At 41.5% G+C, this 27,288-nt stretch overlaps 1 protein-coding gene across 1 annotated transcript in view; it reads left to right on the top strand.

Moving 5' to 3' along the window:
• The first annotated feature begins 1,907 nt into the window (after positions 1-1,907).
• The window catches only part of EML4 (EMAP like 4), a 156,531-nt gene continuing 131,150 nt past the window's right edge, over positions 1,908-27,288 (top strand). The window contains exon 1 of the mRNA XM_084283965.1: positions 1,908-2,047. Coding sequence (XP_084140091.1) covers positions 2,023-2,047 — 25 coding nt within the window. The 5' untranslated portion in view covers positions 1,908-2,022. The remainder of the gene's footprint in view (positions 2,048-27,288) is intronic.

Raw genomic sequence — 27,288 nt, 5'->3', positions numbered from 1 at the left:
TATTTTTTGCTTTAATCATAAGTTATTTTGCTCAACAGCCAAGTAAAATTGTTAAAGATGATATACCCACACCCACATATGTATTTAGTCCAGATTTTTTTGGTTAAATGCTTCTAACCTATACCACAATTACATCTGTTCTATACATCATAAACACAAACAATAAATAAATTAACATCCCAAACAAGGCCCCCACCTAAATTCAGGCAGCATTCAGAAGTTGACTCAGGCTGAAGAAGGTAGCACAAGGATTTAAATGCTGGGGTTTAACAGACTTTTGTTTTTTATTTAAGTCCTGCATAGAGTTTGCTTTTCAGGAATTCCCAATTAATAAGTCACATGGAGGTACACATCCTTCCTAATTTCCTGAGTTTTATTCAGTTCCTTAGCTCTACAGTGGAACAGCTTTATTTTTTAAATGTTAGTACTGATTTTGTGTTTCCAACAGTACTTGAGTACCTCACTCATCTTGTGTTTAAAATGAGGCCGTGAAGAAGTAGCTGTTTGCAGCTCTTTACCCTTTGATGTAGTTTTGTGCAAGTTGTGCAGGATACAGTTAATCAAAACCATTCACACTCCTAACCGGTTTCGCTGGTAATTAAACATCTCGATAAGCATCTATTGCTGCCACCTTCTCCTCCGTGCCTCAGTTTCCAGTCCATAAAATAAAGATAGCATTTTATTCGCAGGTGTATTTGCTGTAACTCACTCGCTGCTGTGGCTGAAGGACAGTCCTGCTAAGAGCTCGAGCGGGCAGCTGGGCATGCTTTTTGTTTGTTTAATTCAACAGCGTGCTGAAACACCCGATCCCCACCCGAGGAATTTACACAGGGCTCTGCTTCAGTGGGAAGGAGCAAGCACGAGTGCCTTGGGCTTATTTTGTGTCGCGGATCAGCAAGTTAACCGCACTTGTGCCTGATTAAAGGGAAGGTGCTGGGGAAACGCAGCCATGGGGGCCGTGCTGCTCTCCAGCAGACCACGTTTCTCCCCAGTCCTGCTCAACACCATCCCCGGGCTGTCATTAGATGAGATGGCTGCAAAAGCCGGCGGCATGAGGCACTCACCCCTCTTGCCGCACGACCGCAGCGCTACCACTGAGTGCGTGAAGGGAAAACACTTGCATCAAAACAGGATGTCGCAATGGGTATGCAGCTTTTCCTGACCAGGGAGAAAGCGATGCATCGCCCGGCTCGGCCGCGTTGCCTAACACGCCGAGAGGAGAGGCTAGGTGGTACGCAGCATGGCTGACTTGTATTTCTGGTTCTCCTTCCCATTTTTCCCCCGCACGGAGCGCAGGGCTGGGAGCTGCAGGAGCGGCCGGGAGCGGGGCTGCAGGCACCGTGAGGACCGCGGGGTTACACCGGTGACAGCCCCCCAGTGTCACGCCCGGCGGGACGAAAGCTCCCCCAGCCCGCTTTGACCGGGCGTGCTCACGGCCGCCTATGGGAATTTCTGTGTTGATGGCTGGGATTATCACCCTCGGTCGCCCAACCGGCTCTCCCAGCGGTGCAAGCTCCAGAGGGTGAAATAAGGAAGGCTGGGGCTGCCGCCCGGCGAGAAGAAGGGGCACCGGGAGCGAGGCGCCGTCCCCCAAACCCCCAGGCACCCCGCACGGCGGCATCCCCCCCGCATCGGGGCTGGGCTCGCCGGGCTCCGGCGGATCGGCCGCCCCCTTCCCCGTCCCCAGCCGCGTCCCGGGGCCCGTCCCCGTCCCGCCCGGGGGGGAAGCGGCGGCTGCCAGGGGCGGGCGGAGTCGGAAGCACGACAGCACGGCGGCCCGGGGCGCTGGGGCGGCGCTGGCGGCGGCGGGAGGAGCTCGGCGCTCGCCGCCCTGCTGGGGTCGCGGCGCACGGACGGAGCCGCGGGAGGAGGAGGAGGAGGAAGGAGGAGGAGCTGCTGCCGCCCCAGGGCGGCTCATGAGCGCCGGGCTGCGGCGCCTCTGCTCCGCGGGTGAATGAACCTGTCCCGGCCGGCGCCAGCGGCATCGCCTCGGGCTGCGGCGCCAGCCTCCCCCGGCACAAAATGGACGGGTTCGCCGGCAGCCTGGGTGAGCACGGCACGGGACGGCACGGCACGGCACGGGGGGAGCCTGCCGGCAGCCTCCTGCCCGCCCTTCTGCCCCCCCAGGGGGGCGCGCACCTGCGGTTTGGGGGGACCCAGGGGTGCCGGGGCTGGGGGCGATGCGGTGCTGGCCGCGCTGGGAGGGAGGGAGGAAAGCGAGGAGGAGGAGGAGGGAGGGGATGCCAGCGCGAAATCTGGTCAGCTTCAAACCATCTGTTGCGAGAGCTCCGGCTGCACTTGCCTCCTTTGTTCTGTGCTTCCCCGGAGTTAGTTGCTTGCCCTGCTCCCGTCAATTCCCTTGGGTTTTGCCTCTCTCCGGGGGTGGGAGCGGCTCTCGGGACCCTTGGCCCGGGGGGAGCCAGCCGGGGAGTGGGGGTCGCTCCTGGACGCCCGCTTCGGGCTCGGCCTCTGGGAGCAGCGCCGAAACCCGAAATGTTCGCCCCAAACATCCCCAGGAAACTGACAGGCTGCCTGCTCGGCGACTTCCCCGAGGCTGCATGCGGCAAATCGCCGCCGGCTGCTTTAAGGAAAACATTTGGGCAGCCCGCTTTTCCGAGCCTCTCAGAGGACGGAGCACATAGAGCACGAAGCGGCCCCGGTTAAAAGCGCGAGCTGAAGCGATTGCCAAGCGCAGGGCTCGCCAGGCGCGCACGTTGCTGTTTATTTTCTGCAAGCTCCGCCGGTGGCACGGCGCGGGGAGTCCTGCGAGCAGTGCCCACCTGCCCCTCGCCTTCTGCACCTTCTCTCGGCCCTGCTGCACCTCCTGCGGGCTCGGTCCGTCTCCCGGAGAAGAGTAAATCAGTTCCGCTAAAAAAACAGATCGATTTCTCTTTACAATGCCTCTCCGAAATAATAGCGAATAGTTCTCGATTTTCTGGAAACGTTGACTCATTTAATCTTGCTGAGTGTGATCCTAACCTTTAAGGTTTTCGAAATGTCTACTCCAGCATTTTGGGCACCTGTCCAAACCAAACTGGTGCACCATAATTAACAGTACGCTTTTTTTTTTTGTTATTTTATTTTTTTATTTTTTATTTTAGCCTGGCTCTTGGCCTGATACAGTATCCTTGCTCAAGTAACTTTCATGGTCATTTTCTATCTTCCGATCCAAAAGCGACACTGGGAGAAATTGTCAGGGTTCTGTTCTCATTTTTCACCGGGAAAATTGTGCCCGTGGGTGACACATGCAAATGCGACCCGCTCAATATTTATGAGTCTCTTTACCCAGTACTGAAATTGATCAACATATCAAAGAGCACCCATGCTGCTTTCACTCGTGAAGTACTGCCCCCCCCCCCCCCCCCGAGGTCCATATTTAGAAATAAGTGTTGTAAGGAGGAGGGTGGCTGGTGGGAGACAATCATTTTGAAATCATAAAGCATTATTTTCCTGCACGGAGGTTGCTTGCAGAGTAATGCAGTCCGGTTGGATGTCCCAGTGCCCGGCACTGGAGCAGCAATCAGCTGCTCAGAGCATCCCACTTGCATTATTAACAGAGGCTCCAGCTGGACCTTTAATTTTTTTCACTGTTTGGTCAAGAAGCGCTGCCATTTCATTAGAATTTAATGAGGATTAAGCAAAGCTCAGCCTTCTAAAGTGTATGTCATGATGTTCATTGTTAGTTGGACTCCGATTTTGATTTTACAGTAGGCATTGGTACAGAGTGGTTTTCTGGAGTGGGACTGAGGAGAGAGCATGGCCGGAATCTCCAGCCTCAAAGCACGAAGCTTCACGTGGCCTGCTTGTTTTCAGGTTTCAGCCGTGCTCTCTTGTGTTTTTATAATCGTCTCTTGTTTGCTGTTGCTGATAACAAGCATGTAGCGTTCACAAAGATGTGTGAATTGTTTTGAGACTTTTTTTTTAAACATCTCTAATTAAAATCTAATGGCTTGAATTTAATTAGCTGTCGGCTAAACGCCTTTTAGGAAGGCCATAAATTAATGTAATTTAGAATGAAACGTAAAAATTAATTAAAATTATTGTTGGCAAAACTCTGCTATCTATGTATGTGCGTGCTCTACCAGTCAAGCGAGCTTATTAGAGAGCAAGTTGTCCTTTTAATGCCTCCTGTCATTATCTGGAAGGCAAAATGTTATTACAGATTGTGCCCTCCAGCACAGGCAGAAATACCTTCTTACATGTCTCTTGCAGTTGAAAATACTTTACGCAGCTGTTTTATTTTGGCTTCCACACTGAAACTTTTATGAGAATAAAGAGATGAAAGAAACCATTTAATATGTAATTTAAAAAAAAGTTTCAGTTATTGTTTTAGGACATGTTTATATAACACTGTACATAAGAGGAGAGTATGCAATTATTCTAAACAGAAAAAAAAAATAATCTGTGCATTATGAATTAAGTTCCACGACTGCAATAAGTATTGATTTACTCTTGATAAAGCACAGAAATATTTAATATTTATTGGGACTTCAGTACATTTTGAACATCACCAGTAGTAAAGTGGTTATTAAATCCCATTTGCTATGTCAAGTAAGACAGCCTTACCTCGCATTGAAGCGTTTCCAACACTACGCTCATCAGAGGGCTCAATGAATTGAGGGCTTAGTGAATTTTGGCCACCCGCTTTTTCAGATGCATCGCTTGAAGTGAAAGAATGTGCTTCTGAATGGGAACAAGAAGTCCAGGAACTTGGACCGAGCGCCTGGGCTTCTGCCCCACTCCCTCGCCGAGACAGGAGCACAGCATGGGTGTCTGCCTCTGGGTCGGCCAAGTTCTCTTGCTTAAGGGTCCTGATCAAAACAACGCAGCGGTGGCATCTTCAGGGGAAAGGGCTGTTAATTCCACCAAAATAATAGAACAACACACTTCTAGAGAAGGGAAGAGGGGAAAAAAAAAAGCCTCTGTGAGAAATAGTGGTGCTGAGCCTGTCAGTAAGGTAGTCCTGTTTTTGCCATCATGCTGCAGACAACTGCCCTTGATCTCCTTCACCCTCGTGCTGGTGAGCCTGCAGTGAACGGGTGGCCCAGCAGAAGGCTGTAGGACTGCACTGCTGGCAAAACTCTCAGGTTGGCTTTACTGTATTGTGAACCTCCCAGAGCATGGAGGATGCTGCCGCCTTTCTCAGGCCTAAAACTTAACTTTCTGGAACCAGTACTTTCTTTGGTGCAGCAAATGCATGCCTGTGGCTGAAAGGTGTCTCAGAGAGCTGTCTTAACATGAAGCATTTGCTAGTGTGTTACTTCTCTGTGGCAACTCTTAAGCTGTTCATGCCCCTTCTACTTTTTGCAGGGTTAGCTGGCTAAGGTATGAGATCTTTTTGATCCTGCTAGATTTAGGGTTGTGAAGAGTAAACTATGATGGGCTGGTGAGGGGATGTTCTTTGGTGGACAGTTTTCCACTGCTCTTATAGCTGTTGCATTGTTTTCTCTTCTGAGAAGGCTTCTGTTTGTTGAGCTCTGTAACAATAACTAATTGTAAACAAGGATATGGAAGCATTCATCAGATGCATTTAAAAAAAAAGGGTACAGCTGTTTCCAATTTTGTCACCAGCATATGATAACAAAGTGGTCTGAAGCATTTTAATGGGACTCTCTCCAGCAATGAGGTCCGTGGGAGAATAGGAACTTACAGAAGTAAATGAAGAGCTCTCACCTTCCGAATTCTGACAGTTGGTTTTGTGCAGCTGTGCAGCATGCCCTGAAGCTTAGGTGCAGTTTTTACTGTAAAATTTTCTATGATTGAAAATATTTTCACAGAGAAATTAAAATCAATCCTTTCTTGAAGTCTCAGACAAACAAAATAACTGAGGATTAAGGAAAAAAATAGAGTAGTTGAGCTTAGGCCTATTTTTGAGAGAAAGAAGACAAAGGAGAGCTGTAATGACTAAATGGAGAGTGAGGCTTTTCTGTTCATGTTACTAGAGGGGGAGCTGCAGAAAATGATTCTTATTACATGGGATCTATGTGTTGTGTCACTTTGTGTACTGCTACTAACTGTAGTATATCTAACAACTACTAACAGAAGGGGTGGCGTGTAGGTCAGTTTCTTTTTTTTTTCTTTTTTCTTCCTCATTTCTTATGGTGGGTATTGCATAAAAGTTGCTTGAAAACATACCTGTTTCATAGCTATACAGAAGCTGGACTGGATAACTGCTGAGGCACTTCTATGAGGATGTGCTCCTCTTCTGGATTTGAAGAGCCAGTAGAGTTTATTGAAGCACTGGCTTTGCTAAAGCCCTTTAAGGCTTTTCTCTGGCCCCAGTGATGAACAGGCAGGTACGCTGGAGTGGGCAGGAGAACTGGAGCAGAAAGGATCTTGTGGTCACCATGCACTGTGTCTTCAGAGCGTATGAAGAAAGTGCATTGTGATTAATCTGTGGCTGGGTTCTGTACCAAGAAAAATGAGCATGTGGAGTGACTAGCTACAACAAGTTGTCATTTATTTGAGCTAGAATATAAAGACTTTTTATTTTTTTAACAGTTGCCCTTCTAGTCCACAGGCAGTGAATTCAACTTAATCCACAGGGCTGTGCTCATGGGACTGCTTTGTGCTATTGTCAGTGTGCTAGTGTTCTTAAAAATAAAAACTTTGGCAGGACACAACTCTATCCTGCCTGAGAAGGATGATTGGCACCGGGGTGACTAAACAAGAGCAGCCAAGAAGACAGGCCATTTGCTTTAGAAACTCAGCGGTGGCCCACCTCTTGTTTGCATGGGTTTTAGTTAGTGGGCAGCGAGTAGCAGCCCTTTGCTGTCGCCAAGCTGAGAAGCAAAGGACTGAGTGTTTAAAAAGCAGTCTCTTTTGCATGGAGAAATTGGCAATATTTAGCCTGGTTGTGAATAACAGTCTTGCTTTTAAAAAAAAAAAGAAACCATAAGCCCCAAACACAGGAGAGTCTGTTAAAAAGTCTCTCTTCTCTCTCTTGTAGAAAGGCTTTTAAGTACACACCTTATGGTGTGTACTTCATACTCTTTAACTGAGTATTTTTGATATGGGAAGCATAGTTATTTGACAGAATTTTCTCTTGTCTGAAAATCCTGCTCTGAAAGGATTTTTCCCCCTCTGTTTTATATCCTGAGGTATTTAAGAGGAAGAATTCGGTCAAGAACAGTGCTCTTACAAATCCTCTGAAGCACTGTTTTTCTTTTTAACAGCATTACGTTGCTAATTGTAGTGTTAGTAATGTGCAGGGAGATTCTGTTTGCCACTCCTTGCTATTCAAAATAGCTGCTTCCCTTAGTGTGGTTTCCATCAATTATTGAGGTTTATTTTGCCCTTCTTTCTTTAGGTCCTTGCTAAATCTAGTCCTTAATGAATGTGATTTTAAGGCCAAGAATGTTGTTCCTGTTTTACCCACACATAATGTAATAGGGAGGGTGTTAGAGGGTAATTAATTTTGTAACACATGGCACGTATGATGACAGTGCAGGTCTCTGTGCTGTTGCTGGTGTTGACTGTTTCTAGTAGGGACATTCTTCTGTTTAGAAGTTCAGAATCACCTGATAAACAGTTTTTTATAAGCTTCACTAACTTCCTTTTCAAGAAATCTTTTTACAGTTGCCCATGAGCTCAGGTGGAGCCACTGCTTGCCTTGTTTTCTTCTCTGTAAACAAATGAGTCCAGGCTCTCAGTTTGAAGGGAAATTGTTACTCTTTTTTTAACTTTGTCTGCTTGTTCAAATCAATGCAGAACTTTGGTTTTCTGTGGTTTTCTCTCATCAGGTGCTGAAGGATGGCAACCTGGAAACCCCATGCAAGCTCCTCTGAGAGTTTTGAGTCATCTTTAGGAATCACACATGTGCTCTGATTTAGAAATGTTGTGTTCGTGGACAAGCTTGCAGCTTTAGTTGATAAGTCGGTCAGTGGACGTAAAAGGGTGGTGCTGTTGGAGGGGTGGGATGTGAAGAGAGACACCAGAGAGATTAAAAGTCTGAGTTTATTGCTAAATCTTGGAACACATGAAATGTTTTTCTCTTCTGTTTTTTTTTTTTTTTTTTTTTTTTTGTTTTGTTTCTTCCTTTGTTTTTATTTTATTCCTTCTCACTCCCTTTTCATTTCTTATTTTTATTTGATATTATTTTCTTTTGGCTCCATGTTTTCAGTATTCATGTAATATTTGCTGATGGTATGTAGCAGTATTCTTCTTAAGCTTTCTACCCCAAAACTTCTTACTTGATTGGATGGAATACTTTTATTTATTTATTTATTTATTTATTTCTGTGTTTGTGTATCTCAGTAGGTTGCCTTTTCTGCTCATCTTCAATAATTTCAGCCTAACTTGTTTACTAAATATAGATGTCTTGATGTTCTTTAACTGCTTTTTTTACCCGACTGTTCTCCTGACTTTCTAGTGTCTGTTCTGTTCTACTTTGTGTGACGTGCTGTTCATTTGGAAGGACAACTTTTTTTTAGCAAGTGTTGGAGAATCCAGTTGCTTTCTTTGGTGTGCACCTGTCTAGTGGAGTGGATTGCATGGTCTTGCAACCTTTAGGCAGTGCAAATTATCTGAGTGCAAATCTGTCTTATTGTAGAAATAGCCTTACACTTTGTGTTATATACAATTTATTTATCTCTCTAGAGCTGCTTGTATATGTGTATGACTCTTACATGTAATAAAAATGCAATGGAAGGAGATGAACCAATACAGATCTGCTGTACAAAACTACACTATAGTTTTGGAGAGGTTCATCTACCTTGGATTTCAGATGTTGTATTAAGTTAGTGAAAAACAGTCGCTGTTGTCTGATTCTCTCATGTTTTTCACTGAAACTCACCTCTAGCTTTGAGTCCAGTTTTCCAGTCTGGAGTTGGTTCCCATTTGTTCTTCCAGTTAATTTGAGCTTTAAAAAAAAAAGGGGGATATGGGGAGCTGAAACCAAACTGTTTTATGTTTAAATGTATTTTGAACTTGTGTAAACAGTTCTAATGCATCAAGCTGAATTGGCAGGCTTTCATAATCCTCTGGGAAAATTGGGAGTTTAAAACCCAGTGGATAAATTAAAGTCACAAATGCTTTTAAGCCCAAGATTTGGCTCTCTAAAGGGATGCTGCAAATTAAGCCTAGAAATGTGGTTTAGCTAAAGCAAATGAAAATGCTTTTTCATGAGAACTTTATGATTTTAAAGACAGAGTAGTTGGATTTCATTATTCTGGGTTAGGACACAAAAGTAAGAAATGGCTGTTATCAAGAAAAAAATCATATTTACTGTCCAAATACAAGAGATAATGATTTCACCACATTTTATGTTTTTTAATGAATTTATGGCATAAGAGTAATAGATACTATTTTAAAATGCTAAATTTCAGTCAGCTGCTGTGGTGAGCAAACACTCACAAGCAACTGAATTAACAACACCAAATATATACAAAATAAATGGCACAGCTATTAGTTTGTTTACAGCTTACTGTATGTTATATTGTTTCTGTCTTAAAGAACAAAAGGAAAAATGTCACCTTTAATCCAGGGTTCTGATGAGCTTTGCACCCATCTCAGTACAAAACAACAGCAGGAGGGTGGGCTCGAGTTTGTTTCCTTCCCTCTTATTCACAGTCACAAGTAGACCATGCCATTTTCCTAAGAGGTTTCCTGTTGTGTGTTTTACATGGATCTGTAGTTAATTAGACCACTGAATTTCATTGGCAAGTTATGTATAAGAAATGGCAGTAGAAAGCCAAAAGTTTTTCTTGCAGGTTCAGTTTTTGAGGTTGGACATCACTTTCTAAAAAATAATCACGTTTCTTAAGATTTTATTCCACATCCTCCAGTAAAAACCTCCTTTTGTTTTTTATGACAAACTTTGCAGTGGCTTTGAATTGTAGATGTCCTTTAGGTAGTGTATCGTTGACCAAATTCCTTTCCAGAAGCAGTAGGTATTGAAACATCTGAACATGTGAAATGGAACAAAACTGCTGGAACTGTTTCAGTTTAGCGCTTTTATTGCTGAAATTTGAATGAAAGATCAGGAGAATGTTCCTACAAATTTAGTTCTTGGTGATTTTGAAGAGAGATGCAGAGAGGAGGAACCTTCAAGTAAGAACCATAAATGAAAATTTCTCAGTTGCAAGGCTCAAGACATAGCAATACTCATGTCTGCATAATATCACATTAGCTTTTTTAAACAAGAACTCAAGCAAGAAGAAAATTACAACTTTGTTTAGCTATGAAGTGCTGCATAGAACTGCTATCACCTCCTGTTCCAGTGTGTGCTATGCAAATACCATCAGAGATATCAAGCAGGAAATTAGGGGTCGGTGTGGCTGTAGTGCTTTCTTTCCAAACTCTAAACACGTATGTTAAAATCATGAGTGAAGGGAGACAACAATAAGTGGCCCAAATTCTGTGCATTTTTTTTTCTTCCATGGGATAAATGCGAAAGAGCTCTGAGTCACTACTGACAGATTTGCGATAGCTGTGATAAGCTCTGTTGTGAGATCGCTGTTGTTTTTAGTCTCTCATGCATTGGGGCTGGGAGGATTTCTGCATTTCTGGTTTCTAAGCACCATGGGATGTGGTATGGCATTTTTCCATGAAAATGATATGACATTTAAGAAAAATGACTTGTTGACACCGCTGTCCTCTAGATTTGCATAGAATCATTCAGGTTGGAAAAGACCTCTAAGGTCATCTAGTCCGACCTTTAACCTAGTACTATAGCCCACCACTAAACCATGCTACTAAGTTCTAAATCTACATGTTTTTTGAAGACCTCTAGGGATGGTGACTCAACCACTTCCTGGGCAGCCAGTTCCAATGCTGCACAACCCTTTCAGTAAAGAAATTTCTTCTAATATCTAACTTAAACTTCCCATGGCACAACTTGAGGCCATTTCCCCTTGTCTTATCACTTGGTGCTTGGGCGAAGAGCCCTATCCCCACCTTACTATAGCCTCCTTTAACATAATTGTGCAGTGTGACAAGGTCTCCCCTGAGCCTTCTTTTCTCTAGGCTAAATAACCCCAGCTCCCTCAGCCGTTCCTCGTAAGACTTCTTTTCTAGACCCCTCACCAGCTCATGCCCCTTTCTGAACATGCTCCAGCACCTCGATGTCTTTCTTGTAGTGGGGTCCCCAAACTGAACACAGTACTTGAGGTGCGGCCTCACTAGAGCTGAATACAGGGGGACGATCACTTCCTTAGTTCCGCTGGCCGTGCTATTTCTGATTCAAGCCAGGATGTTGTTGGCCTTTTTGGCTATTGGAGCATGTTGCTGGCTCATATTCAGCCGGCTATCTACCAATACCCCTAGGTCTCTTTCCTCTGGGTAGCTTTCAAGCCACTCTGCCCCAAGACTGTAGCATTGCTTGGGGTTGTTGTGCCCCAGGTGCAGGGCGTGGCAGTTGGCCTTGTTGAACTTCCTGCAGTTGGCCTTGGCCCATCGGTCCAGCCTATCCAAATCCCTCCGCAGAGCTCTCCTGCCCTCAAGTAGATCAACACTCACGCCTAACTTGGTGTCTGCAAACTTACTGAGGGTGCTCTCGATCCCTTCATCCAGATCATTGATAAAGATATTGAAGAGAACTGGGCCCAGTACTGAGCCCTGGGGAGCACCACTAGTGACCAGCTGGATTTAACTCCATTCGCCACACCTCCTTGGGCCCAGCCACATCCAGTTTTTAATCCAACAATGTATATGCTTGTTCAAGTCTTGAGCTTCTTTAGGAGAATGCTGTGGGAAATGGTGTGAAAAGCCTTACTGAAGTCTAGGTAGACCACATCCACAGCCTTTCCCTTATCCACTGAATGTGTCACCATGTCATAGTAGGAGATCAGATTAGTCATAACAGGACCTGCCTTTGATAAACCCATGCTGACTGGGCCTGATCACCTGGTTGTCCTGTAAGTGATGCATGATGGCACTGCTGTGTGGTGGCACTCAAGATAATCTGCTCCATGAGCTTCCCCAGCACCGAAGTCAGATTGACAGGCATGAAGAAATTTGTGGAATATGTGTTATATTTTCAGTGATCTGCGACCACAGTATTTCTGAAAGGTGTTCAGATAGGTCAAGGATTAGTCAGCACAGGTATGGCAGCAGTTAGACTGCGGCCATGGAGGCAATCTGTTTGTTCTTTGTCTTCCAGAATTCTTGGGCTGAATTCTTACTAGAGGAGTAATTGTTTAATTAATATGAATAATTAAGGCACTTTTGGAGGTAGGTATGGTGAAATGATTAATAATGTGATTTCTCTGAGTTTATTCTTCACAGTAAAGAATCAGAGTAATAAGGCTGATGTGGACTTGATAGTAGTATTTCTGATGTAAATGTGATCTCTTTTTTTTTTTTTGGTGTGTGTGTGTGTGTGTGGCATTAAAAATGTGTTAGCTCAGGGAGATGCTGGTTCTATTTGTCAACATGTTTATTTTAAATTGTTATAACTCTTTTTTAATGGCCTGGATCTGCAGAAACTAATAAAGCTAATAAATACCTGAAATCTTAGTGTGAGTTTGGTATGTGCATTTGTTTTCAAACTGAGCCGTGCATTACCTGCATATCAAGAAGTGTCTCAAAGTGTGGTACACATGTAAAACTTCCAGTTTTTGTTCAGAGTGAAAAAACAGCACAGGCAGTTGTGTGGTTTCTGTCTTCTGGCACTGTTAAGCTCAGCCATTTTCACTTCCATTCTGAAAAATGTGCGTTTAACCAACCTTGTCTTGGATTTTTAGAAGGGGGGTGGTGGGGAAGATTTCATTAGAAGAGGGCTTAGAAAATCATGTTTGTTCCAGGAAAAACTTCCTGGAGGATCTGGTATGGGATGAGAAACAAAAGGAAAATAAGCAGCGAGGCCTCTTCTGTTGCGCCTCCCTGCTTATATTTCCCTTTTGTTTTTTCATCCCATACCAGATTTCTCTTGCAGCTGATGTGGCTGGGGACCCAATTTATGAAAGGATGGGTTATAAGGAATAGGAACTGTGAAAAGGTTCCATATTGCTACAGAGGGTGCAGAATTTATGCAGAAATGTAAGCTGAAGGTGCAAAGTACCCAGTGGTGATGAGACCAAACCTGGAAAGGCAGGTTAATACAGGTATTAATATTAATATCATTTCTAATGACTACAGGTTCGGAATATCAGTACAATATTTTTTAATTCTACAACTAAAGCAGCATTTTCCAGTTTCAGTAAGCTGATGGAACTGGGTTCTCTGGATTTTTTTTTTTTTCTATGGGAAAGTATTTAATCTTGCTTTATAATTTTTGTTCCTGTTCTGTTTGATTTTAAAAAGTGTGGGGGGAAAAGAACACCAAAAACTACCATCGAACCCTACAAATATTTGTGTTATTGGTATTGTGAAGTTAAAGGAAGCTATATTTATGGTGTTTATTGATTCTGTTTCTCTACAGAGATGGGTGATATGAAGAAAAACATTTTGATATTTAAATATTTCCAGAGTTGTTTGCATTTTAAACAGAGAAAATGGTGGTTAAGTATAGTAATAGAAAACCATAAGCAATTTGGATTTTTGGAAAAAAAAAAAATATATATATATATATATATATATATACATATATATTTTTCCTAAACACTCGATCCAACTTGCTAGTGTTTCTTTAAAAACAGTGCTCTGGTATGGTGCTGTTGCTGTGCTGCTAGCTCACACAGATAACCTTCATGCTCAGGTCTGAGCCTTAAACAGGCACGTATCTGTCTCCGTTGCTCGTGTGCCAGGAGCTGTTGCTCTGTCCTCATCCCTTGGTGGTTTGGGAGGAAGCGATTGGTGACCCGCAAGTACAGTGGGGTCTCAGGTGTTGTGTCTCGGAGACCTAGCCGGCACATTGGCCAGTCGTGTTGCAAAGCAATATAAATTCTTACTTGATTTGGAAACTTCTAAAGTGTGCAGAATACAGGTAATTTTCATATGAGATGAACATTAACATCTGTCCTCAAGCTTTTTCTTGTTAGCTGTTTTAGATGGAAAGAAAGTGGATCTGAACTCACAGTCTGCAAATTTATAAATCTCTGATGTTTAGAACAACCTTGGCTAAGAACTGGAAAAATAAAACAACAACAAAAAAGCAACTTCAGGATATGGAAAAAATCTAGAAAGTTATTGTTTAATTACGAAATTAAGTCTAAAATAGATCTCCATTTTTCACAGTTAGTTGCCAAATCTGTACATGTTAATAGTTACTTAAATAATCTTGTGGATGCAAGCTTCTCTTTTAAGATGCATTGTATGGAAAGTGCCTGTTTGTACTTGATTACAGTGCAAATATACCTAATGAGTTGCTTTAAGACTGCAGTGTAATAGAAGTCGTATTGTTTATACTCGCATTGGAGAGAGGAAATGGGAAAGATATTGATTGATACAGACCAGGAGAGTTAAATATTCCAGGTTATCTGCATCAACTATTTCTTTAGAATTGTTAGGTACATAGAGTGTATGGTACAGGAAGGGGAAAAAACCCTGCAATGACTGTGCAACACAAAGAAAATACCTCTTTGGTCCTGCAAAAGTGACAATTCCATACATTTAGATTTGGCATTTGCAAAACCTCTACCTGTGAGGGAGGGCGGCTCTTGTTAAGCAGTTGTACATGTATGCTCTTCTGGGCTTGTAAGCCAAGCAACATTGTGGCTGTTGTTTCACTGTGGGTTTTGAACTTGCTGTTGGCTGCTTTTGGGACAATTGTTTTCAAGAGGTATCTTAACATATGGCTCTACTAGTCACTGTTGTTGATGTGGAGAATTGAGATCCCATGCTTCTGAACATCAGTAAGCATCCTAATAAGTTGTATTTATAAACATTTACAGTATAAATACTATCCATACTTGACTTTTTTTTGTGTGTGTGTGTGTGTGTGCAGGTCCAACAATGCTTTATGTGGTATCAACATGCTTGTTTCTGTTTTCCTCTGCCCTTTCACAGTAAGATTGGTGTACTGCAGAATTGTTTCGTTTGGATTAAATATCCTGGTGTGCTTTGGAGAACACAGGAGAATGTGACTTGCTTGAAGGACTCTTATGTTGCGTTTTTAATGTGATAATTTGTCAATGAGTTGTATAGCATTGAGTGGTACTTAATCTAGCATTTTGTTTTCTAAGCTACAATGACAGTTTTTCAGATAGGAAGTCATTGGAGTTTTGAACAGCTTTTTGATCATTCATCTTATATGTGTGTCTAATACAATAAAATAATTGTATGCATATATTCCACTCTTTGCCTTTAGAGGAATATGGGGTTAGGAGAGTGTTTAGTTTGGATTTTAGTAATTAGATGTTGAAGTGATGGTCCTTTTCAACCAGGGAGAGCATAAGCTGTCTAGCACTGTTCCCTGTGCATTAAGGTGTTTCAAAAGATAAGCATATGAAGCTTGCAAGGTACACAAGCACCAAGCAGTTCCATTTTCTCTGTACCTGCACAAGGCCTCGCAGCTAAATACATAGCTTACTTCTGAGCCCAGATGGAGCCTGGCAAAGCTGTGTGCACTGCCTGGGCATCACTGCAGCATTTGTGTGCTACAAACCCCAAGGGTACTGGGGTCACTTTTTTTTTTTTTCCTGTTGCAGTGGCCATGGACCTTTGGTGTCCTTCTATTTAGTCCATTCCCTCTGTTTTCTTTTATTTGTCCAGTTTTGGTATTTTAAGTGGTGCTGAAAGTGTGGGTCACCTAGGAGTTAAATGTCCATCCTTCAGATCAAGTATTTATGGCTTTTAAACTCTGCATTTGAAGTTCTGGCTATGCTGAAGTCGATTAATAAAGTAAAATGAGTATCTTCTTAACTGTTGTCAGAGATGAAATTTTCCCTATTGTTTCTCTGCCCTGGATGTGGTCCCATTGCTGTGGTCATTCTCCAATTCATGGTTTTCTCCTCTCCCATGCAGGAAGCCTCTGTTTGCTGCTGTGCTGCAGAGAGCTGAAGGGAGCTCACTTTCCCTAACCCAGCCAACAATTCGAGGTGAGGGCTAGGGAAGGATAGAGAGAGGAGTGATGTCTGTGCAGGTGGGATTTGAAGCCAAACTGGGACTTGTCTTTTTTAAACGTGTTCCTCTCCTTCCTCCCCATCGCTAACTACAGTGATTTGAAGCCTTCAGAGATGGATAGCATGACCTACTGTTTGTGTGCTGTCTGAATATCAATTCAGATATTGACTAGCTAAATAATAAAGGTAGAATATGTGTGCAGGGTTTCTTGCTAACATGCTTTTAATTATCTGCATTTACGTAATTATTATTTGCAGCAGAAACTTCAATTTCCTGTTCATACAGCTAGAGCAGCTTTAGCAGTAAAAGGGCTCAAAGTCATAACTTGGCTGCTGTGTTTGTGAATTAATGGCAACGTTTGCTGTTCCCTTTTTATAGACCATAAAGGGCCTTTTTTTCAAAGCTATTGATAAAATGGTAAAAGGAATTGTGAGAAAGTAAAATAAAATTGGCAATAAAGTATCTGTAGCATATAACATACATTGTATTTATCAGTACATGTGGATTGTTTTGATAGTGTGACATACATTTGCCTTTCAGCCTTCAGTTGATGTTAATTTAAACATCTAAAATTTAACTTAAACATCTAAAATTTGACTAGTCATTTTTTTTTTTTTTTCTCCAGAACTAATTGGGAATTTTTCAAAATTTGGTGTGTGCATGTATGTGTGTACAACTCCTTCCCCAAACCAGGTTTAACTTAAAGGGATTGAGGGAGGTCTGGCCTGTTTTGTTCATAGTTGAATGTTTCAAAGAATGTTGCTTCAGATTGTTCTTGACCTGGTGGTGTCTTGCACGTTAGGCAGGATTTAGAACAGGTCTTTTTGACTTCTATGAAAACTGCATAAAATCATTATACAGTGCTCCTATATTCCAGTTACAGTGTATGTGCATTCTTCAGTTGAAACCTTTCTGTCATATTATATACTCCTATTTTCAGGTACTACTTGACATACGATTAATATGTCCACCTAGTTTCTTTTCAGGATTATGGTTTTTCGATCATCTTATGCATTGTAGCATGTATTTTGCTTTTGTGAAACTGAAAGCTGACTTTGAAGTAGCTTTTTCCCTTTCTTTGCCATATTGCTATTTACAAGTCTTTTGCATGCAATGCTGTACAGCTTAAAACTCAAATACTTTCAAAGCAAAAAATAGGTTAAAAAAAGATAGAAATCTTTACTAGAAAGAAGTGACTTCCCAAAGATGAACAGGGAAACTACATTTTGGCAAATAGCTCTTGTGTACTATCATATTATCTTTGTGCATTTCTAGAAGAAAAATGGGTAGGGCTGATGTCATCCAAGAGTCGCCTGTTCACCCTTGACTTGTCTTCATCACCTTAATGACGCTGGGCTAACACAGAATACTGGCTGAACAGCCTCACGTGCCAGGTTTTGCTTTACATCTGCATCGTTCTATGCTGCAGAGTGAAGGTACAGGAACAAGTGTTTCACCACGAAGGTCACACCGTGTTTTATGGGCTTTGTGTGTTCACTGATGTCCCCTCTCCTGCAGGGAGCACAGTATGTGTTGTGCCTGACTTCCTCCTCCAGGCTGCTGGTCGGCAGCCTCGAGCCATGTGCCACCTGGGCACTGGAGGTGCCGGAGAGCAGGGCCAGGTCCCTGTGGGGTTTTGGGGTGATCTGACAGTGGGAAGCCCTTGAAATGTTGCTCAAGCTGACAGCCATGCCTCTAGGTGTTTAATCCCACCTCACATATGGTCCTCAGCAGTGGCTTGGGGAAGCTGGAGACCGCTTGTACAACAGCAGGGACTTGTGTGTGCTTGCGCGGTGTAGGGGTAATGTTAATCATCAGATACTAAATACAGTTTTGGCTCATCATGAACAAGCGGTGTTGTTGTAGAGAAGTGAGAGGCAGATGTCTGCCCCTGGAAGGAAGGCCTGTAATCAAAGGCTGGGGGAGCCACCCTCGGCTACTCTCTGGGAAGTGTCATGGGGATGCTGACAGGCCGCAGCTGTCTGGAATGGTGCTCTGCCGAGCAACTCATATTTCTTCCTATTGTGTTAGGCTGCTGTAACATCGCCCTCATCACTATAAATGCCTAGCCTTTCCAACACTATATAAGTTTTAGACACACCTCCCACTCCCCTAATATCTGTATGGATGTTTTGTGTTTTAATTCTTATTCCTTGGGGAATGTTACATCCCCAGTTTTCCAGTGACAGCCATTGAGCTTCAGGTTTTTGCTGAAAAACTGCTGAGGTGGGTCCTGGCTGTTTTTGCTGTTAGCTGCAAAGCTACACTGTCACCCTTGAGTGGGAGAGGAGAGGCTCATCCTGCCAGTGTGCCTGACAGCAGAGAAAGCAAATGCTGTTGTCATCCTTGGCAAGGCTGCTGTGCTAGAGGGAGCGATGGGAACTGGAGGTGATATGCATTTTGAATTTCTTTTTGTGTGTTTAAAAAAACAAAATAATAGGGGAAATGGGAAGGCCGTCCTTGTTGTCTCTAAAAGGCACTGGTGTTTTCCTCAGCTCCAGCTGGTGGCTGGCTTGGGCTGCCTGGCAGCATGTCCCTAACCTTGTGGTGGTAACTTAAATCTGGTGGTGCACAGCATTCTCCCCTTGTTCTACTTGGTTGAAATGGGCTGTTTCAAGTGATGTCACTCTTCTACCTGTGCCCTCCTCAGATGCTGACTTTGGACAATTTCAGTGTTATACAAGCAATTTTCCATCTCCTGGAAGCAGCTGTTAGAATAGGTTTTAGCAATTTAGCTTTTGTGCTATGTTAACCATCAATATTTTTGAAACGGAAAAGTGAATTGCACTGACTCTCCGAGAACTTGACATGTTGCTGGGCCATTTCTAGCTTGCTGAGAGCAGAAGGAGGCTGCTGCTCCTGCTGCTGCACCATATTGGCTGCTCAGTCCAATACGGATTGTCTCTTCAGTTCTCCTCTAACAAGAACCATTCTTCTTCTTTAATAAGATGATGGCTACCATATGGCTTTCTTCTTTCTGTTCCTTTAATTTTACATGTGTGCTTCAGGAAGACCTTTTCCCAACCTGCTGCAGCACTGAAAGTAGGTTTCTACTTGGTTTTAAGGACAGGTTAGTGAATTAAGAAATTGTTTTGTTGATGTTTGTGAAATACTTCTAGAGCTCCCAAAAGGTCTTATAATTCTGTTGGTGGTTTGTGTGTTTTTGATTTACAGATTCTTTTTTTCTTTGTCATTTAAAGATGACTTTAACTATGGAAATCTTACACAATTTTTGTAAAACAGGGCTACACTTTTTTAGCATAGAACAAAGCATCATAGTATTTTAAAAGCACTTACATTTGAAAAGTGTTTTTATACTGTATCGTCCAACTCTTTGTTAATCATTATGGTTTGATTATTTTGTTTGATGTGAGTAATTTTTCCAAGGACTTTTATTGCATCAATTACATACTTTAAACAGGAACTTCAGAAGGAAGCGCGACATCAGATCACTGAAGATTTCCCGCTTCTTTTACAGCTGATTTGTATGTTTTTGCATTGTTAAAGTTAATGATTTCTTGTACATGCTCTGTTTTACCTGTATGGTGTATATGGTCTGCTTTATCAGTGAGACGATTTTTCTGAACCCAGAGTGCGTCAACATAACTAGTAGGAAACTTGGCTTTGGCTTTGTAACTGAATGCAGTGTTGCTTTCTAGAGCAGCCTTTGCATTTTATTGATCTTGTAGAAAGCCGTACAGAATAGTTATCATAATTATTAAGAGGGAGTGCAGCTATTCTACTGTATATGGTGATCTTGTTAATGCCATTTCGTTCTTTTACAGGAATACTGCTTTTTTTTTTTTTTTTTTTTTTTTCAGCTCCCTTTTGAGCAAGCCTTATAGAGGAGCTTCGTATTCAGCCATTTAGGAAAGGTTCAGCCTTAGTTTTCAGGCAGTATTTATAGTTCTTCAGTATGTCATTGTTCCCGTTTGTATGAAAACGTTACTAAAATTGGCAGTGAGGACAAAACAGACTGACTTGAGTTCTGGGTGTAGTCTACCCAGAGTAGTCTTCCTCCTTGGAGGAAGAACAACATGCTGCTGCCTTCAGGACTCTGCTTTGCTCATCTGTGTGGTACAGTGCCTTCCTGGGCACAGGGCAAGCTGAGCCCAGTCTGGAGGTGATCCTGAAAGCCAGGCTCTCCTAGCCTGAGAAGAAAATGATTATTATTAGTAGTAAGTATTAGTTACCAGTATTTTTTTGAACTTGTCAACTCTTACAAACCCTCTTTAGGAAGAAGGCTGGCTAATGGCTGTGTTTGAGGGTGGAGGGGTGAGAAAATACAAGATGAGTTCATGAAGTCCAAATGACCTCATACGTAACATGGTTAAGGTTAAAGGGATGGATTAGCTCTATGTCCATTAGCATGGTGGTGAGGATGTTTTTGCACAAGAAAGACTAGTTAATGATTTAGGATTGCTGGGCTAGACAGTTTATCTCATGGCAACTGCTTTCTTCCATGTCTTGCGTCAAGAGCAGTAACTTCCATTCTTTAAGTTATGCTGAAGAAGCCATGCAGCTTTTCTGAGGAGCTTTGAGACTTTCAGCTTCCTAGGCTCAGCTTTGACCTCCATGAGGAACCCAGATACAGGAGCTCATGTTGCTTTTGACTCGGATGCGTTGCTGTTCATGGCTGTGCAGGAGGTTACCATTAGGATAAATTGTCATCATATCTTGAGAGGACAGAAGACATGGGTCTTGGAAGTGAGAGGGCAGACAATCTGAAACCTTGGTTTGGAAAGGAAAGATGTGTAAAATGCTGTGCCTCTACTGTTTTGAAGAGCTCTTGAGTTTGGGAGAAGAAATTAGAAGACACTAAGCTGTTGTGTGCTGGCCGGCGTGGTCAGTCTGTGGTCCTGTCAATGTTTGCAAAGACCCGTCTTCACCATTGTGGAGCTCCTCTCTGTCAATGTGGTGAAGCTGGTGCACTTCAGCCCCAAAAGTGAAAAATACCTCATCAAAATGTAGCTTAGGGCAGAGGAGGAACATGGGGCTGATGCTGTGAGGAAGGAAAAACCGCTTGGTATGGTGACTGAGCAATCTGGGGAGCCAGTTGAGTGCTGTTAAACATCTCTGTTCCTCTCTCATAGACTAATACCATTTCTTCTCCCTCGCCTTTTTTTGTACTCCTTCCCTTCCTTCTCCTTGCTTCATTGTCTGTGCATGGGTAGAGAGACATCGGTGCTCCTGTCTTCAGGAGTGGATTTGCCTTTCCAATGCCTTCTGAAAAAGAAATGTGTAGTGTAGGCTGACTTATACAGCAATCTTAATATATAAATAAATACATCATATTTTTTGAGCCAAACTAACCTTGGACTTGAATGCAGCTAATGATGTATTTATCCTACTATCCATCACTATTTGCTAGTTGTTACCTTGTTATGGTAGTTACATTTTCTCACCTGGAATGTGTACATATTTTAATTGGGTTTTACACTCCTTTGTGTGCTAGAAGAAGAAACCAACCTAATTCTGTCTCTTAGCATGTGTATATTGCATGGAAGTAGTCTCAAATTAGTAACTTAATAACTTATTTTTTCATTTACAAGGCCAGATTGTGAGTTCCATATTCTAAAGCTAGTATGTTGTAGAGCAGCTAGCTAATCACAAGAAAGGTGAATAAGTATCAGATTGCAGAATTTTTCTACTTTATAAATATGACCATATGTACTTTTGAATAAATCCAGATGGAAGTCTGCTGGCTTATAATTCATTGTTTTGGACTGAATTTCTTCAGATTTTTTTTTTTTTTTTTAAACTGGTGAATTCGTAGGTGTACAAACAAAAGAAAACAAAGGAATGAAGGAATGTATTTGGTTTGCAAGGTGTATAAATCTAATCTATTCACCTACTTACTCTCCTCCCCCCCAGCATTTGCTTGCATAGCTGAACTATCACAATTCAGGGATGCCTTAGGTTTAGATTGATTATATAGACCTTTATTTAGGTTATCATTATATAGTCCCTAAGTGATCACATTTTTAGTGTGTGATTATTTTTTAATATGTATTTTTTTAAAGCGCATTCATATGCTTATGAAGAGTGTTCCCACAGTGAATGTGAAACCTTTCAAATAAAAAGGTAAATATTTGAGAAAGTTACAGACCTCTGAAAACAATATTATAATGGAATTGTTTTGCAACCCTGACTCTGGCTGCCAGCACTAGTGTACCCTGCAAATGCTTTGAAAGAAACGTGCTTTGAGAGCTTGCCAGTTTATTCTGTTTAATGATTCCCTGCTCAAAAGAGAATAAGGTACTTCATGTTTATCAGATCATTTAAAGACCCATTTGTTTCAAAAGGAGCTTTAGAAATAAATATAAGCCTAGTTCATTTTGTTGAAGGCAGCAGTTAAATACAGACTCAATAATTGCATCTGTGCTTACTTGGCAAGGTGGGAAAAGTTCAATTTTACATTATAGTTAATGAAGTTGCAGTTGTTCCTGTGTCTCAGGTTGCTTGGGACTTCCTTGCTTGAGGAGTGGTTTTTAATAAGCACTCCAGTTCTCTTGCCCTACTGCTCTGTGCAGCTTGACCATCCTTGATCCCTGTAGGGAATGCTTCAGTTCCATTTCAGGCCCTTGTTACTGCTTGTTTGCTTATTCTTTGTGATGAGGCATTGGGATATCCCCTGGTAACACGGGATGGTCTCTGCTGGTCTTCCTCAGCATGTCTATTCGTGTGTTCCTTGTTCTTTATTTACTCATTCCTCACAAGGTTTGAACAGTGTTTTATAAGTTAATGTTATAGGAAATGTTAACTGTATCCATGTCAATGGATTCTTTATTTCATTCAGAACATCACATGAGGTTCATCTGTGACTAATTAATAACATGGATGATGGGCTTGGCATCAAAAGTGCTTGTTCTAAGTTGCTTATTCATCTTCATCCTCCCTTGTTTTATTTCTGCTGTCACAGTCAAGTTCTGGAGTTTAAGAAAGGCTATGTGCTTTGTGTTGTATTTATTTCATGAAGATAGAGAATTTAGTCTTGGCCGTGACAATTGCAAAATCAGCATATCTGGAAAACTGATTTTCATGGGTGAGAATTTTATGCTTATTTTACTACTTTTTAGGGCTAAAAACATTGATAATTGATTATTCAGAAGTCATGTGAAGTATAAAATAGGATATTTTTGAGCCTTGTAGCTTTAAACCCTTGGTAAAGCGCCCCCATAACTTTTACTGGTTGTTAAGTAAAGAGGTTATGTCCATGCTTTGAGATATTAGCTGTTCATGTCTGCAAAATGCTGATTTTCAGTACATAACGTAAGAAAACAGAAAAACACCATGATAGGTCCTTTTTACGATAAATGTAAACTTGAATAAAATGTGAACAACTTAATTTTTTTCAGATCAACTTCTACCCATGTTACAAGAGCATGTAATTTAAGAGAGAAATTACCCTGATTTCTCAAGAAGCATTGTATTTTATATCTTGTTCATGGAAAAGTGCAACCGAGTAAAATAGCTTCTGGAGTACAGAACCTGCTGTACAGTGCTATTTCTGAAATGCCACTAGGAAGGAGGCCAGGATTAGAAGTAGAGCAAAATTTAGTAGTATGGGGAGGACTGTGATTGCTAATGGTAAGCATTTTCTCATGCTCGTCCCATTTTTACACAGTAGTCTTTACATTGCTTAGAACATCTTAGGAAGAATAGCCAGCAATGTGATGTGCCTTTGTGGCCATCTTTAGCCATGTTTTTTTTTTTTTGTTTGTTTGTTTGTTTGAATTCTGTATTTTAAGGGGTTTTGTCATTTTCATAAAAAGCGGCCCAGGTCTTTCATCTAAGCATGTGGAAACAGTTCTGTGCGGTTAGATATTCCTGTTGGCTTAATTGCATCTCAGTTGGTGTGTGAATGTAAACACGTCCACAAGCCCTTGTGGATAAGGGGTAGGGTATTTCCATGGAATTGCTTTGAGAAACTAAGGAGTGAACTAACTTTTGCAATACTTGGCTTTGAGTTGTTATCATGGTCACTGTTATAGGACCCCCCTCTGAAATGTCACTTTGCGGGCAAAATCCTAACTGCCTTTCCTTTCATTTTAGCATTAAAGATGACTTGCTTGGTGATCAGTTAACCTGGAAAACTTGCCTTGCACGTAAAGGTGAACATGTGCAGTGCAGTGCTCTTTGCTTGTGTGTTAATGTGGCACCGGAGAGACACTGGCATTTTTTTTTTTTTTTTTTTTTAAGCTCTGGTTGTTCCTCTGTAGCAGCAGGCTTTCAGGAAGACACTGTCACCACACCTACCAACAGTTCCTTCTTCTCTAGGGACTCCTTGGCCTCACATTTCCTACAAGGTTGGTAGGATCCAGCTACTTCGCAGTATTGGTTCAGATCATTCTGCAAGGTGACAGTATTTTGCATAAGAGCCACAAGCCCTTGAGAAAAATTGTTGCAGGCCAGCAAAATCTTCTAGCTTTTGCCCTTGTTAGGGTTGTAAGTGTATGGGAATGCTCCTTTGATTTTGGAGTAACTTATATAACCTGTGTTTGGAGCAGAAATTTGTAGACTGGTTACATCAGCACCAATTTTTCTGTTCAGAGCACCAAGAAAATGTCTGTGGGGTATAGACAAAACAAAAAATGGACGAGCCAGTTACTCTGCATGTTTCCACAGGAATAGCCTTTGGTTAGAAATCGGGCATGAAGAGCACAGGCCCATGTGGAAGTAATTTACTAGAGCTTTGAGGAATGAAAATTTGGAAAAAGGAAAGGGGGTGCTATAACAGGAGGTGAAGCTGCCTCCCCCAGGTGAATGTGGGCTAACAGAATACAACAGACAGACTTATATCTCTAAGTAAATGCTTAAAGATAGAATTAAAATATGTTAATCTATGTAAAACTGAAGGCAAATCACAGGGAGGAGAGGATGTGTTAGGGACTATTAAAAAGCATTGCCAATGCCTTCAAATTCTTACAGGGAGATGGCAGAGATGACAGGGATTTTTATTTACTTGAGATTAGTTAAAGAAATGCCAAATATTATTACAAATTGATGATCCATACTGTCCTCTCTTATAAAGCAAAAGCTGCTACATGAATACATTTTTTTTAAATAAGTAGTAATTTCTATGCTATGCAAGTATTATGTAGTCTCACTTCATAGTTTGAGTTGCCACAGGCAATTGCAGTAACCAAAATGTGCTGAAAGATAAGATGCTTGCATTGCATAAAAATCTAGGGTATTTTAAATGATTTATTTTCTTCTGTTGTTGAATGACATAGTTGAATGTGATAGAGTTAATTTCATAGAGAAGTTTCTCTGGTTTATTAAAAAAAATAAATATATTTGTGCCAGAAGCCTTATTTTTATAAATAGATAAAGGTGTTACTGCTGAAAAATACACATTCTGAAAAATCCCTTTGATTTCTTTGCTCTTTCTGGATAAGTGTTTGAAATTTTTAGTTTGAGATATCTGAAGAGGAAAATGGTAGGCATGTTCCTGATTCTGCAAAAACTCACTGAAAAAAAATCAGTAAAATTGCTCACAAAAGGAGTTGCAGTTGCTTAGAAGTTACCCACAGGAAGGTATTCACAGGTTGCAATCCTAAAGTGGTGAGTTAAAAGCCCCAAACTTTAATAAGGCAATAGCCATATAGCACTTAAATATATAGAAGCATACTGTGAAATGTTCCCATTTTTGTTTCCTTAACTGGTTTAGACAGTGGTTTCACCAGCTTTTTGTGGTGGTCTCTGATTGTCCAAATAAGAACAACTTGAGTGACATATGGAGACCCCTGGGAGACGGAAGTCTGCAATTGTGTAATTCAGTTTTCTCGATACTTCTAGTAAGCACAAAGAAACCTCTAGTCTGTTTGACCTTCCAAGTTTAATGAATCATGACACCAACACGAGACACGACTGCTGACTTTCTTCAAATGTCTAAGTTTAGTCTATTTTCTAAATGGTTTAACTAAGATGTACCTATTTTAATCCTGAATTTCTGATGCTGCACTCTCTTGAGTCATGAAGTGCCTCTCATTCACTTAGAATGCATTTTCGTAAATGACACTTTACGAGCACACAGACAGGAATTTGGAAACTGATAAGTTTTGGCATCTTTAGTCACTGATCAAGCTCTGCCACACTTGCTTTACAGGCTTCAGCGTGTGTTGTTTTTTTTTCCCCTTACATCTGTGCATACAGGATTTATTATTTGCTTGTTAGCCAATTTGCAGACATGTTAGTTGGGTTATTTTTATATTTATTTCTTTGCAATTCGGGAGATAGTAAAACCTGCTGGAACTAATGTGCGTTGCTTACATGATCAGTGTAGGTGGTTTTGCTTCAAGTAGATGTAATGCTCAAAGTGTTAATTTGCAATTCTGCGAGAGTGGTAAGGAGATTAACATTTAATGTCTTTCCCATGTTTTTTATGGTATTCCAGCAGTACCAATTCAATACATTCTATGGTCCTCACTTTGTCAGATGTCTCAGGAAACTTGGAACTTTCACTAGTTTCTTCTCCTTTTTTTTTTTTCTTTTTTTTTTTTCTTGCATAGATAAATTGCACCAAACTCAGTAGCTTTTGTATAGCTCACGTAGAAGCTCTTATAATAAAGGCTATGTTTTCCAAATGTCAGCACTGATGTGCTTACCAATGTTTGAGTACCCTCTCTCTGCAGTGTGTCTCAACCTCCTCATTTGTCTGTTTATTTATTTAAATTACGAACCTTCTCCTTTTATTGCATGAACTGTCAGTATTGCAACTTCTAAAATTACTTTTACCTATGCCTGGTCGCCTGTCTCCTCAATTTGTTTGTGGGCTTCTTGTTTGTAAATGACCGTAACTTTAGGCACCATTGCTGTGAGGATCAGTATTTTTGTGAGTTATAGTATTAGACCAGCCTTCAAAATAGTAGTTTTGATATGAAAATAGCATTTTCATTAGCCTGGTTGAGGTGTGCCCTTGCAGTCATGGATAACAGGAAGATCAGAGTGTGTGTGTGTTCTTTTATATAAAGGTTCGGGTACCTTTTTAAATCTCTTGAAGATCTTCACTGTCCCTGAAGCGAAGCTCTTTATTGGTCATCATGGGTTCAGTGAGGAAACGAGCAAGTGTCAGTTCTTCATTGAGAATTCTGTTACATCTCTCAACATTGTTCCTTAAGAAAAGGGAAGATCTATGCTGGGCATCTCTACCTTTGTATTGCTGAGTTAAGCCTTTGATATTCTAAATGCTTATGCTTTCTCCTTTATGGCTGAATTTTCATTTGTGTTTAGTTGTTGTGTACCTATGTTATGTACCTATAACCTATGTGTAATAGATAACACCTTCAATATGGTTTATATCCACTGAGTGCAGTGGGTCCTACATTTTTCACCTATGTAGGT

The sequence above is a fragment of the Netta rufina genome, assembly GCF_964035555.1.
Source record: "Netta rufina genome assembly, chromosome: 3".
In the NCBI taxonomy this organism is placed as follows: Eukaryota; Metazoa; Chordata; class Aves; order Anseriformes; family Anatidae; genus Netta; species Netta rufina.
Note: the sequence above shows the minus strand (reverse complement) of the source record. Positions and strands in the feature narration are given on the sequence as shown.